Genomic DNA, 14,250 nt, shown 5'->3' with positions numbered 1-14,250 from the left:
ATATACAACTAATTCAAAAATTTAACACTGAACCTTTATAATTCAGCTGTGTTCTATATTCACTCTTGCTGCATCGTAAAGTAATTTCTTTTAACTCTAATTGGCTGGTAATTTGGCCGCCTTTTTTTGCTCTATTATACTGACTATTAAAAAAGGCGGCCAAATTACCAGCCAATTAGAGTTAAAAGAAATTACTTTACGATGTAGCAAGAGTGAATATAGAACACAGCTGAATTATAAAGGTTCAGTGTTAAATTTTTGAATTAGTTGTATATGACCATTCATTCTTGGCCACTTCAGATATCAGCCATTTCAGTTGCCAGTTACTTTCATGTACACACCTGTATTATAGCCAAGGTGTTCTTGCATGGATTAAACTTTAGTAATTGTATTCTTGGCCGCTTCAGATATCAGCTCTTTAAGTTACCAGTTACTTTTCACTTCAGCTGAGCTGTTTTTTCTTTTTGTTTTTTTACATTGGGTTCCAGGCACTTGTAATTTCTTGGGCACGCCTTTTTTACAGCGAAGGTGTTTTTGGGGTGGATACAATTACAGAAACAAACCGTGTGATTTAGGATTAATTGCATTCATACTGTTGGAACTAATATATGGCAAACTACAGTGAAACCTTACTTATCTGATTCCCTTGGAACCTACCACCTGGTGTTCAGATAACTATAACTATGAAATTTATGTCAAAACAATGTATTTAAATATTTGAAAGCAATAAAATTTTTAAATGAAATTTCAACTGCCCTAATAGAACACTCAATATTCTAATAGAACAATCATTTTGGGAGTTTGGTTAACTGAAAGTTCAGATAACTGAAGTTCTACTATAAATCACTGGAATAGGTTTGCTTTGCTATTATAGAGAACACATTTCCATACTACGTATAAATTGAAATAATCATCTTAGTTATACATTGACTCTTTGCTCCAGTCAATTTATACTCACCATTTCCTACTCAGTGCTCAATAATAGAGCTGTTATTTCAGTACCTTTTGTCATTCTTCAGTGTCATGCCAAAAACTTGGGTAATGCATCACTATACGTAGGTCACATGTGACTTCTGGCTATGAATTTGACAATTATACAGCTGGACTGATGTACAAAGTTGCTATTGTGATCTTTGAACTATGTGTGGTAGAGCCAGGGACTAAGCAAGTCGTGCAGGTATAATACATACAGGTAGCAAACTATGCATAGGACAGTGCCTCACAGTGGAAGAGGACTCTGTCACTAATGGGGATTTGTGCATGATTACCCAATGAAATTTTGCACAAAATGCATATGAAAACTTAGGTTTTCACTGTGGCACCAATGAATTTTTACTTTCATAGCATATTGCTATACATAGGAAATAAAACTAAAATATTAAAAAATTTCATGAAATCACCAATTTAATTTCATTGATTTGTATAGGTAATCACACACATTCGAGTGAAATTAGGGAATAATTGTACGAGTAACAGTCAAAATTGCACGAGGCAAATCCGAGTTGGCTGTTATGAGTACAATTATTCCATAATTGCACGAAAATGCGTGTGATTGCCTACTAATCACATAGTGACCACCCTTCATGGTTTGTAGTACACATCTATCCAGTTCTATATGTGGCCTTTAACTTCTACCAGGTGATTGCATCATCCTTCTTTGTATCACATCATTTGTTGTTGCACTTAAAAGGCTTCACATGTCAGCAATTCTGATTGGCTACTCAAAATGTCTACATATGTTGCACTTAAAAGACTTCTATTGTCAGTTCATTTGATTGGCTATTCATTATATCACTTTCTTGTTGCACTTAAAAGGCTTCTGCTATTTTATTGGCTACTTTACAGTGCAATTACAGAAAAAAGGCCATGCGATTTGGGATTAATTGCACTCCTACTATTGAGACTAATGTATGGCAAATTAAATCACTATGTGATTATTCATGTAAAAATGTTATGGAAATAGTGCAACCCAATGAAAACTTGAACATTTATGGGTTGTGCAATGTTTTGCATTGGGTACCTGTATTCACGGTTGAAATTCCTAGCAGTGTGTGAATATTCATGCTGGAAGTTTCTATTGTAAACTTCACATTGCCTGTATATAACTAGGCACTTTGGGTATCATTTTTTATGTATAGGTCCACTAGTGAATATCAAATGAAAAGAAAATGGTAAGTGCAAATTTGAAAGTTATCATTTTGTTCATCTTCATGTTATTGTTCCATGGATGTCTTCACAGATCGCTCCACCTCAATAGTTCTATTTGCATTATTGCCAGCAGTTCCATACAATATAATAAAGAAGCCATATAACAATGTAACTGTGGGATTTTGTTGTGTCTGGCTCGTGTGTTCTAGTGTTAGTGGATGTAGATTAAGACTGTAAAGCACTCTTTGCCCTTATAAGATTATATTGCCCTATTGTCTCTGGTGAGTCCGATTCAATTTAAGAAGCCATCCAAGTGCACACTGAGTCATCCAACTTGCAGGGTGCAGATAAATAGTATAGCATTGATTAGACTAGAGCTGTACCGGTATGGGTTTTTGGCATGTACTGATATCCAATATGGATACCACCAAAAGAAGCCAATAACCGATAGTCCATCCGATATTTGCATTGCAAACAAAAGTCATAGATAATCTATGCAAAAGTGTACATTTACCTGCTCTACAACAAAATGTGGATATATTCATTGCTCACTCTATGCCTGTGGTGATAGTGGCTTGGGTTTCTATTGTGCAATCCAGACCATTTTTATGTATACTCCCATGAAGCCTTAAACAGATATTTCTGCATTACTGCGCATTTTATTGGCTTGTCTGAAGGCTGGTACAGTAAGTTTCCTTACTTATTCTGTGACTGTTCTTTTATATTACAAAGGTACTATATATATAGTCTAACTGCTTCATTTATCCAATCTTCAAGTGTGGGGACCATGCTACTATATCCAACTACCGTCCTATATCACTATTATGTATCATTTCAAAGGTTTTGGAAAAGATCATCTTTAATATATCAAGTTTTTATCCAACTCATTTACCCCTCATCAGTTTGGCTTTCTACCTGGTAGATCTACCCTACAGCAGTTGTTATTATTCATCAATGAACTATTGGAAGCGAAAAGAACAAACAAGGTATCAGATGTCATTTATCTAGACTTCAAGAAAGCCTTCGACTCTGTTACTCATACCAAGTTACTACACAAAATAAGATCTTTTGGCATTACTGGAACATTATTTAACTGGTTTGTAGCATATCTTTCTAATCGTGTACAATATGTCCAAGTCAACAACAGTCTCTCAGAGTTTCTACCGGTGTTATCTGGGGTTCCCCAAGGAAGTATCTTAGGTCCATTATTTTTTGTTCTATTTATAAATGATCTACCTAAGTGCCTAAAGTTTTCTAGTGCATTTATCTATGCTGATGATACCAAATGCCTGAAACATCAAAGTGGTCTGAATACAACTGAAATGAACCTCCTTCAAAAAGATCTGGATAACCTCTTCCAATGGGGCATAACATCTGATTTATATTACCATTTCAGCAAATTTGCACACTTACAATTCTGGCTAAAGAGCTACATGACTGCTACCTCCTATTTTATTGACAACAAGCCGATTGCTACTGTTGATAGCACTAAAGATCTAGGGATAATAATAACACAGAACTTAACATGGGAGAACCACTACAAATTAATATCAGGCAAGGCTTACAAAATTCTTGGATTAATTCATAGAAGTTTTTCAGGTAATGGACCAGTTGAGACTAGAAAAAGGTTGTATATCTCACTTGTTCATTCACAATTCTTATATTGTTCACAAGTGTGGAGACCTTATCTAATTAAAAATATCAATACATTAGAAAGAATACAGAGGCGAGCTACAAAGTGGATTTTGAATGACTACCAGTCATCATATAGATCACGCCTGGTCACTCTACATCTATTACCACTAATGTATGTATATGAAATGAATGATATTATGTTCTTCATCAAGTCCTACAAGCAACAGTCATCACATTTTAACATTACTGAATATGTCCAGTTTAGTACCTCTAATACACGATTTGGTGCATCTGAAAAAATGGTTCATCATAGATGTTCCTCCAACACTGCTCAAAACTTTTACTTTTATCGTTTACCACGTCTCTGGAACTCATTACCAAAAATAGACCTATCTCTGTCCACAAACATTATTAAACACAAACTGTACAACTACATGTGGGATCATTTCATGCGGCAATTCAATGATACAAACATTCATACCTTCCATTACCTCTGTCCCTGCTGCCACTGTTCAACAGCGTCACCATCACCAATATATGCAGTACTGTTATAAGTAATTGTTTACTGTAATTAATTGTAGTAGAGTCACTGGCAGCACTTGTCAGTGGCTTTCAGTACCTTCTTTGTGTGTGTACTGAAAAACAATAATAATAATAATAATAATTTAAGACTGATCAAGACACACGGTAGTGTGTCGTGCGGCCCAAGAAGCCGGCGCGTAACACCCGTGAGTATATTGATAGGAAGAAAGAAAATGCAATTTTCGCACCTCCGTAGCTCTGTGCTGCCTTGATGAAACAAGACGATTTTTGCTGTGGTCACTCCCTCCACCTTCAGCACTGCACATTCCAAATTTGAGCGAAATCGCTTCAAGCGTTCCCGAGATATGCGACTTCAACAATTGGCATAGTTTCTTCGTTTTTTTTTCTTCTTATTTTTCTTCCTCTTTTCGCACACTTACAAAAACTGCTATAAAACGCGAACGCCATACCTTGAAATTTGGCACACAGAAGGGGGGTATAAAGGCGCATCTCTGTACCAACTTTGGCTGGAATACGATAAACAGGCAAAGAGTTATGAGCGATTAATCACGAAAAATAACACCAATACGTTGTCACGCCTACAGGGTAAACCGCGTATGGGAAGAAGCTGAAAATCGGTGGGTGAATAGGTCAACTATTGAACCTCAAACCTTTTGTGATTTGAAAGAAATCGAGCTAAAAACCAGGAAGATACAACGAAAAAACCAACAGTGTGTAACAATTACGCAATCGAGATTAAAAAACGACTGCTTGCCACGCCTACCAGGTAAACCGCTTGGGGTAATGCTTTGAAAATCGCTGTACAGATGGAGTTATCATCTTAGAAAGGCTCTTCAATGGTGTAGAAGAATCAGACTTAAAGCCACGGAGTTATAACACGAAATCGAACTTGGTGTAGCAAGTGCGAGATCGAGATACTCTAATAGAGCAGTCATCCTAATAGAGCAGTCACCCGAAGAGAATTCAAGAGATCAGCTAGAAACAAGTAACCTGTATAGAGATCAGCTACAAACAAGTCACCCTGTAGAGAGATCAGCCACAAACAATTCACCCTGTAGAGAGATCAGCTAGAAGAAATCACCTTGTAGGGAATTCATGCAACTATAGAAAGAGATAATTCAGCTAGAAGAAATCACCTTGTAGAGTTCAGCTACAAAGAAACCACAATGTAGAGAGTTCAGCTACAAACAAATCGCCCTGTAGAGAGATCAGCTAGAAGAAGTTACCTTGTAGAGAGTTCAGCTACAAAGAAACCATCATGTAGAGAGTTCAGCTGCAAACAAATCACCTGTAGAGAGTTCAGCTACAAACAAATCTCCCTATAGAGAAATCAGCTAGGAGAAGTTTCCTTGTAGAGAGTTCAGTTACAAAGAAACCACCATGTAGAGAATTCATTTACAAACTAGTGACCCTGTAGAGACATCAGCTAGAAGAAGTTACCTTGTAAAGAGAACAGCTACATAGAAACCATTCTGTAAAGAGCTCAGCTGCAAACAAATCACCTGTACAGAATTCAGCTACAAACAAATCACCCTGTAGAGATATCAGCTAGAAGAAGTTACCTTGTAGAGAGTTCAGCTACAAAGAAACCATCATGTGGAGAGTTCAGCTGCAAACAAATCACCTGTAGAGAGTTCAGCTACAAACAAATCTCCCTGTAGAGAGATCAGCTAGGAGAAGTTTCCTTGTAGAGAGTTCAGTTACAAAGAAACCACCGTGTAGAGAATTCGTTTACAAACTAGTGACCTTGTAGAGACATCAGCTAGTAGAAGTTACCTTGTAAAGAGTTCAGCTACAAAGAAACCATTCTGTAAAGAGCTCAGCTGCAAAAAAATCAACTTTACAGAATTCCAGTACAAACAAATCACCCTATAGAAAGATCAGCTAGAAGAAGTTACCTCGTAGAGAGTTCAGTTACAAAGAAACCACCATGTAGAGAATTCATTTACAAACTAGTGACCCTGTAGAGACATCAGCTAGAAGAAGTTACCTTGTAAAGAGTTCAGCTACATAGAAACCATTCTGTAAAGAACTCAGCTGCAAACAAATCACCTGTACAGAATTCAGCTACAAACAAATCACCCTGTAGAGAAATCAGCTAGAAGAAGTTACCTTGTTGATAGTTCAGCTACAAACAAATCACCCTGTAGAGAAATCAGCTAGAAGAAGTTACCTTGTTGATAGTTCAGCTACAAACAAATCACCCTGTAGAGATATCAGCTAGAAGAAGTTACCTTGTAGACAGTTCAGCTACAAAGAAACCATCATGTGGAGAGTTCAGCTGCAAACAAATTACCTGTAGAGAGTTCAGCTACAAACCAATCTCCCTGTAGAGAGATCAGCTAGAAGAAGTTAGCTAGTAGAGAGTTCAGTTACAAAGAAACTACCATGTAGAAAGTTCAGCTACAAACTAGTGACCTTGTGGAGACATCAGCTAGAAGAAGCTACCTTGTAGAGAGTTCAGCTACAAAGAAACCATTCTGTAAAGAGCTCGGCTGCAAACAAATCACCTGTACAGAATTCAGCTACAAACAAATCACCCTGTAGAGAGATCAGCTAGAAGAAGTTACCTTGTAGAGAGTTCAGCTACAAATTTAAAGAAACCATCATGTGGAGAGTTCAGCTGCAAACAAATCACCTGTAGAGAGTTCAGCTACAAAGAAACCACCATGTAGGGAGTTCAGCTAGAAGAAGTTACCTTGTAGAGAGTTCAGCTACAAAGAAACCATCATGAAGAGAATTCAGCTGCAAACAAATCTCCCTGTAGAGAGTTCAGTTAGAAGAAGTTACCTTGTAGAGAGTTCAGCTACAAAGAAACCATCATGAAGAGAGTTCAGCTACAAACAAATCACCCTGTAGAGAGATCAGCTAGAAGAAGTCACCTTGTAGAGAGTTCAGCTACAAAGAAACCACCATGTAGGGAGTTCAGCTAGAAGAAGTTACCTTGTAGAGAGTTCAGCTACAAAGAAACCATCATGAAGAGAGTTCAGCTGCAAACAAATCTCCCTGTAGAGAGTTCAGTTAGAAGAAGTTACTTTGTAGAGAGTTCAGCTACAAAGAAACCATCATGAAGAGAGTTCAGCTACAAACAAATCACCCTGTAGAGAGATCAGCTAGAAGAAGTCACCTTGTAGAGAGTTCAGCTACAAAGAAACCACCATGTAGGGAGTTCAGCTAGAAGAAGTTACCTTGTAGAGAGTTCAGCTACAAAGAAACCAGCGTTGAAACCGGGTCACTACTGCTGACCCGGATGACCCACTGACCCGGATAGCAATCCGGGTCAGACCCGGATTTGACCCGGATGTGACCCGGATTGACCCGGATTAAATAAGCCGAGGCGCGCGATAAGAGCTATGTTTCGGGTATTCTTGAGCGAGCGAGACTACGTTTTGAGCGTTCGATTCGTGTTGAGTAAACGAGTAGTTATGTGATAACTACGCCGGTAAGTTTATAATTTAAAATCAGTCAGTGGGTTTGGTTCCACGTAGTTACTGTGAGTTTACAGACAGCAATTGGGTGTAGCTTCGTACATACTTAGTATTGCATTTTCCCAATATAATAAAATGAGTGTGGCTCACAAAGTACTTATCCTGCTGCAAGACTAGACCTAGACTATATACAACTCATACAATAATCGATTAGTGGTCGTGGCTCCACATAAGCTTGCAGACAGCAACGGACACAGTTACATGCTACAGACTGCACTTACTAATAAATGGGCGTGGCTGAGCGTATGTTTGTAATGCGATAAGTGGGCGTGGCTCACGAAAGAGCTACGCGACTAGCGTTTATAGGTTCAACGTCGTTAAACGATCAATTTAGTTTCTCACGTGATCCAATCCGGGTCAGACCCGGATAATTTGTAAACCGGGTCAGACCCGGATGACCCGGAGAAAATGTGACCCGGATGACCCGGTTTCAACGCTGAAAGAAACCATCATGAAGAGAGTTCAGCTGCAAACAAATCTCCCTGTAGAGAGTTCAATTAGAAGAAGTTGCCTTGTAGAGAGTTCAGCTACAAAGAAACCATCATGAAGAGAGTTCAGCTACAAACAAATCACCCTGTAGAGAGATCAGCTAGAAGAAGTCACCTTGTAGAGAGTTCAGCTACAAAGAAACCACCATGTAGGGAGTTCAGCTAGAAGAAGTTACCTTGTAGAGAGTTCAGCTACAAAGAAACCATTCTGTAAAGAGCTCAGCTGCAAACAAATCACCTGTATAGAATTCAGCTACAAACAAATCACCCTGTAGAGAGATCAGCTAGAAGAACTTACCTTGTAGAGAGTTCAGCTACAGTAAAAAGAAACCACCATGTAGAGAGTTCAGCTGCAAAGAAATCACCCTGTAGAAAATTCTGCCACAAACAAATTGCCCTGTAGAAAGATCAGTTAGAAGAAGTTATCTTGTAGAGAGTTCAGCTACAAAGAAACCACCATGTAGAGAGTTCAGCTAGAAGAAATTACCTTGTAGAGAGTTCAGCTACAAAGAAACCATCATCTAGTTAGTTCAGCTGCAAACAAACACCTGTATAGAGAGTTCAGCTACAAACAAATCTCCCTGTAGAGAGATCAGTTAGAAGAAGTTACCTTGTAGAGAGTTCAGCTACAAAGAAACCACCATGGACAGTTCTGTAATAAATATATGTATTATATATATAATTTGTACATTTACTGATTAAATCAGAAATATTTAAGGTATGTACATCTGCTTCATCTTTTCTTCTTCCTGTGGTAAAGAAAAAAAGATAGGTTAAAAAAGTCCCAAAGCAGGCCATAGGCTGGCTTTGGGGTATACAAATACAAAAAGAAGTGAAATCTAATCCAAAACAGCCAAGCTGTAAAAAAAGTGTATGGCCCTCTAAAAGGCTATTGTGAAAAAAGATGTGAAATCCAAGGTGGCGGCCAAGAAATGGCTGTGATGGTAGGTTAATGGTAAAAATTTTAATAACGACAATTCAGGTGAATTTTGTGTCAATTGACCAAGCGGCACCAAAATTCACCTGAATTGTTGTTATTAAAATTTTTACCATTAACCTACCATCACAGCCATTTCTTGGCCACCACCTTGGATTTCACATCTTTTTTCACAATAGCCTTTTAGAGGGCCGCACACTTTTTTTACAGCTTGGTTGTTTTGGATTAGATAAGCTTTCCAGCATCAAACACTAGAATCGCATGTATTTGTATGGCTTCTCGGAACGTAGCGCTTGCTGTAGAGTGAATAAGCCACTGCCACTGAACAGCCACATGGGTAACGTTGAAAACCAACATTATAATCCGTTTATGTACAAACTATTGCTGTATAGCTAAATATCGGTAGCAATATCGGTCCTCCTACTGTTCTGTACCGATACCGATAATGGTAAAAATTGCCATATCGGTGGCCGATATTTTGGCCGATCCGATTATTGGTACAGCTCTAGCATTGATACCAGCTTATTATTCATTGCTATGAATTTGATTTCCATGGCTATAGCATTTCCTTATCACACCAAAGCTATAAAGTTGGGTGGAGTGTTTAATACAGTGTTAAAATTAAGCCATCATAATATCATTGCCTACCCACGTTTTTTATACAATCTTAACCACAGCTTATGGCTTTTATGTAGCTTCTGCTTCTTATATGGTACAACAATAACAACTTGCAATTATCTGACTTTACACATAAATCAAAGGATTCAATGCAAATAGCTACTGTACCTTCTGTGATAAAGAAAATTAGTATATTATGAAAGTGCATTTACAGATGTAAACTACGTAAGTACATAGGCTATGCACGACAGTGGCTTCATGTAAGAGTATACATGGAAGACTATGATGAAAAAAGCCAAACTACATATGACATGCACGGTTATACTATAGCTCTGATTGGATGTGAATGCTTTACAGACTTAACTGCCAGAATCAGTGTCAGTGGAGAAGGATAAGCTACTGGAAGTAGCTACAGTATTATCTTAGAGGTTTTCTTCACATACAAGGACGATGCAAACACACACACATGTATAGTAGCTAGGCTCTGTAGCTAATCCTATGTACACCAAAAAAAGGGGGAGTTGAATCCTTCATGTGTAGCATACACTACAGAAGACAATTTCGCTTGGTAAGCATAGTAAAGGCATGGCCATGTACCATGTGAAATTTATGTCATAATATGCCAATGGAAAACCTTCATCTCATGTTGGAGCTTCCACATGCACTTATCAACTATATATGAGAAACGAGTATATATGCGCTTAAAAATAATATGCACAGGTGTATGCGTGTGCTTTACAGGCAGACTCTACGATAGATAAATTAGGCTGTAAAAAATGATCAGTGTTGAAAGATGCAATCAAAGGATTGGCTGCAATGATGTTTACAATTACAAAACCAATTGTGACCGGATTTGCGAAAAGGGGTCTTCCACACGTGTCCAATTTTCCAACTTTAATAATTCAGCTAGAAAAATGCTATTGACTTGAAATTCGGTCACTTATTAGCACAAACATAGGTCGATGAATCAATAAAATTTCTGGCTTGCATGCATGCTTCCTGAACGCTAAGTTACTATAATTATGGTTTCCAAGTTCATACAATTGGATGTGTGTGGATGACCCCTTTTCACAAATCCGGTCACAATTAATGAATAATTGTGATTGGGCCTATGAAAATAAGGCAAGTAGACACATAAATAATTTACCTATTTTTTCAAGTTTCCATGACTTGTAAATAACTTTTTATGACATCACATTATATGACCTGTTGTGTAGTCAGGTGTAATTCAATTACATATGTCACATGCCCTATTTTCGCAGGACCAGTCATAATTATTGTAAACAGGGACCTTCTGATTATGCTGGGAATAACAGGTGGTTATTGTAATAAGGAATCAGAAATTCTCTTGGAAATGATTAATTGCAATTCATGAATTGTACTTTCATGGAAAGCTCTTAAAAGCACCACTGCTAACATATTATAATGCTGAAAAAGATCAAGATCCTCTAATGCAATCACCTGATATGTTACAGTATAAGTGACTTGTCTATTAAAGTATCTCAGTCTTTTTCAATTCATTTCTTGTATTTACTTCCTTACTATATGCAGCAGACGTTTCTCAAATTACAATTGACCAGTTCGTACAGTTCATCGTAGCTACCTTATTATAGCACCAATATCATTATATAGAAAATACAAATTGGAAATTTTGAAAGAATATGTGGTAGATCCCTTATTGCAAGTTTCCACCATTGCTGTCATTTTAAACTTGTATGTATGTATGTATGTATGTATGTATGCAGTGGGAGAGATATTATTAAATATATTTGGTGTTCAATGTAAATTTTGTTTGCAAACAGGAAATGATAAAATGGATTGTAAAAATCTGGTCAAAAGGTGCACAGGGAAATGTAAGAGACAGTATAAGCAAGTCAGAAGGTCTTGTAAAAAGATACTAAATAGAGGATCTGTTTGCTCGGGATCCTGTACAGCAGCAGTTAAGAAATTTTTGAAGGATGAAGTTGGAAATCTTATTTGGCATTGTGGAAACCCAAAAGGAATTCTGAGGAAGATACGGAATGCTTATGATAAAAAGTGCTAAACTAAAGCTGATTAACTGCTCATACACGATAATTATTATTGTTGTTACTGTTAGATTATTAAACAGTTAGGATATATTATGTAGTTGTGGGCCAGTTAAAAATATTTTCTTGATACTTTTTGTACACGCAGTTATTAAATAGTACATACACTGTATGCATCTCATAAAATAGCTGTTATTGAGATTTTTGAAAATATTAATAATGACCAACTGTAACAAAAATTTGTCCATTCTTTATATCCTAAAGTTTGTTTGCTATTAGTAGACATTGTAAATAGTGTACATGTATAGCTAAACTCTTCATAATTTATTGTTCTTGTATAGTACGTTGCAATTGGTTGATCACAATTATATACCTTTTCCTCACTCATCTGCCTCTTTCACTGTGTTAAGACTCATTGTGGCTTATGCTAAAAGTCTTAACTGGTTAATCTTTATACTGACTGTGACTTAAAAGACTTTTCCAATATGTACATGACCTGTGAGTTAGTGACATTCAAATATTTATGCTTTTTGATTGTGGATTCACATTTCATTCTGTCTGGATTGTTGACTTGGCATTATGTACTGTGATTATCCATGATGGTTGACTTCCTGCAGAATGACCTATTTGTATATATATGTCACCTTGTTTTAGTAAAACTTTGGAGCGTGGAATTACGTACATCTTAGCTCCATCATTGTGCTACTGTAGTAATATTATGCCATAAATGTTGCTTTCAATTTTCTCAAGTGCAAGTACACATTGCTTAAAACTGTTCCTTGTTTTATGTAATGATCATTACAAAGTAAGATTAACACATGATACACATCACTACAATTAGTTTGTATGCAGTTGTAGACCAAGTAACTAGGATTAGTTTTGCTAGTTTTTAAATGGGGTAAATAAAATTCTAAGAAACAAGGACAGAAAGCAGGAACAGGAAGAACCAGTGAAAAATGATTATCTCTCCTAGTTGGATTTTTGGGATACTCTAATAGAACAGTCACACCACACTAAAAGTACTGTCGAAGAGCACTAAAGTACTCTAATAGGGGCAGTCAAGAGTGTGAAGGAATTGGACCACAATGTGTCAGCTGCTGCTGCTGTTTACTGTAGTTGATTTAGCAACATGGATGATGGTTGTAGTGCTGACATGATCAGTTCAAAATCTTTGAAAAACTATAATCTCAACTTAGTTGACTTATAGATAAGAATAGAGGTCTCATGATGACAATCATTTATGTATGTGTCATTACTATAGCTTGTATGCACTTCCTAATAATTTCTTCATAATTAGTAGCAGGTTTGGAGTGCAGAATAAAACAATGTCAGCATTGCAGATCAATGGTGCTGCTCACAAAAAGACAAGCAATTCATTGACGACCAAACACATATGCTTCAAGGTCACACTATTTTTCACAGCTTGCAATTGTAATTGGTTGTTTTTTGCATACAACCATGGATGTAACTTCTTTTTGTAAACTACATTGGCCATTGGCAGACTAAAGTCCTGTATTGAGTATTTAATTTCACTTTTTATTAATATTTTGTAACACTGTAATAGAATGCACATTTTTTTGAAGACCACACATAAAATGTTCTTAGATTTTCCATTTAATTTGTACACTATGAAGCTATCAACTAAGTTAGAATTTTTATAATAGTAAAAGGCAGAAATTATGTGAGATAAACAACTGTCAGCAATAATGCAGTGGTAAAAAGGTTTGGATGGTTAGGTGTGTGTGTGTGTTTGTGCGTGCGTGCATGCGTGCGTGCGTGCGTGCGTGCGTGCGTGCGTGTGTGTGTGTGGTTTAAACCACAGCAAGAACAGCCTCATTGTGCAGATAGGAAACTGTTGTGTGCATGTACATAGACACAAGGGTTTGCATATTTGAACACTGGTAGTTTCAGTTTGGAAATGAACTTAATTTCCAAAGAAGCTTAACTTGTACAGAGATCATTTTTAAATGTAGGCACAGTAATGAAACCCTTTACTCACAGCCACAAACTCACATAAAGTGAACCTTATCATGCATTCACAAATGTATGTACAGTCCATTTAATTATATTCCCGTTATAATTAAATTCTTGTTATTGTGTAGTTACAGTTCAATGAATATTAATCTAACAGTCAAACTTAATAACCATCCCTCACTTCATGGTTGACAATCATTTGCAAGAGAATATATTATTATAGTAAGACACTAAGCCACATTATACTAGTGATAGGTATGTACCATGCATACCAATGTGTATGTGGTTCTTGCAGATCTCAATGTCAGATAATTAGGATACTGAAATTCTTTGTGCCATTATTTCACCAACTATCAAAATTAAAAACATGTGCACACACTTCTACACATGCC

At 36.9% G+C, this 14,250-nt stretch overlaps 1 protein-coding gene across 1 annotated transcript in view; it reads left to right on the top strand.

Annotated features, from left to right (window-relative positions):
- Positions 1–12,016, top strand: part of LOC136246548 (dendrite extension defective protein 1-like) — a 230,756-nt gene extending 218,740 nt beyond the window's left edge. The window contains exon 10 of the mRNA XM_066038050.1: positions 11,660–12,016. Coding sequence (XP_065894122.1) covers positions 11,660–11,901 — 242 coding nt within the window. The 3' untranslated portion in view covers positions 11,902–12,016. The remainder of the gene's footprint in view (positions 1–11,659) is intronic.
- The last annotated feature ends 2,234 nt before the right edge of the window (positions 12,017–14,250 follow it).

This window comes from Dysidea avara, chromosome 1 (assembly GCF_963678975.1).
Source record: "Dysidea avara chromosome 1, odDysAvar1.4, whole genome shotgun sequence".
Classification (NCBI taxonomy): Eukaryota; Metazoa; Porifera; class Demospongiae; order Dictyoceratida; family Dysideidae; genus Dysidea; species Dysidea avara.
Note: the sequence above shows the minus strand (reverse complement) of the source record. Positions and strands in the feature narration are given on the sequence as shown.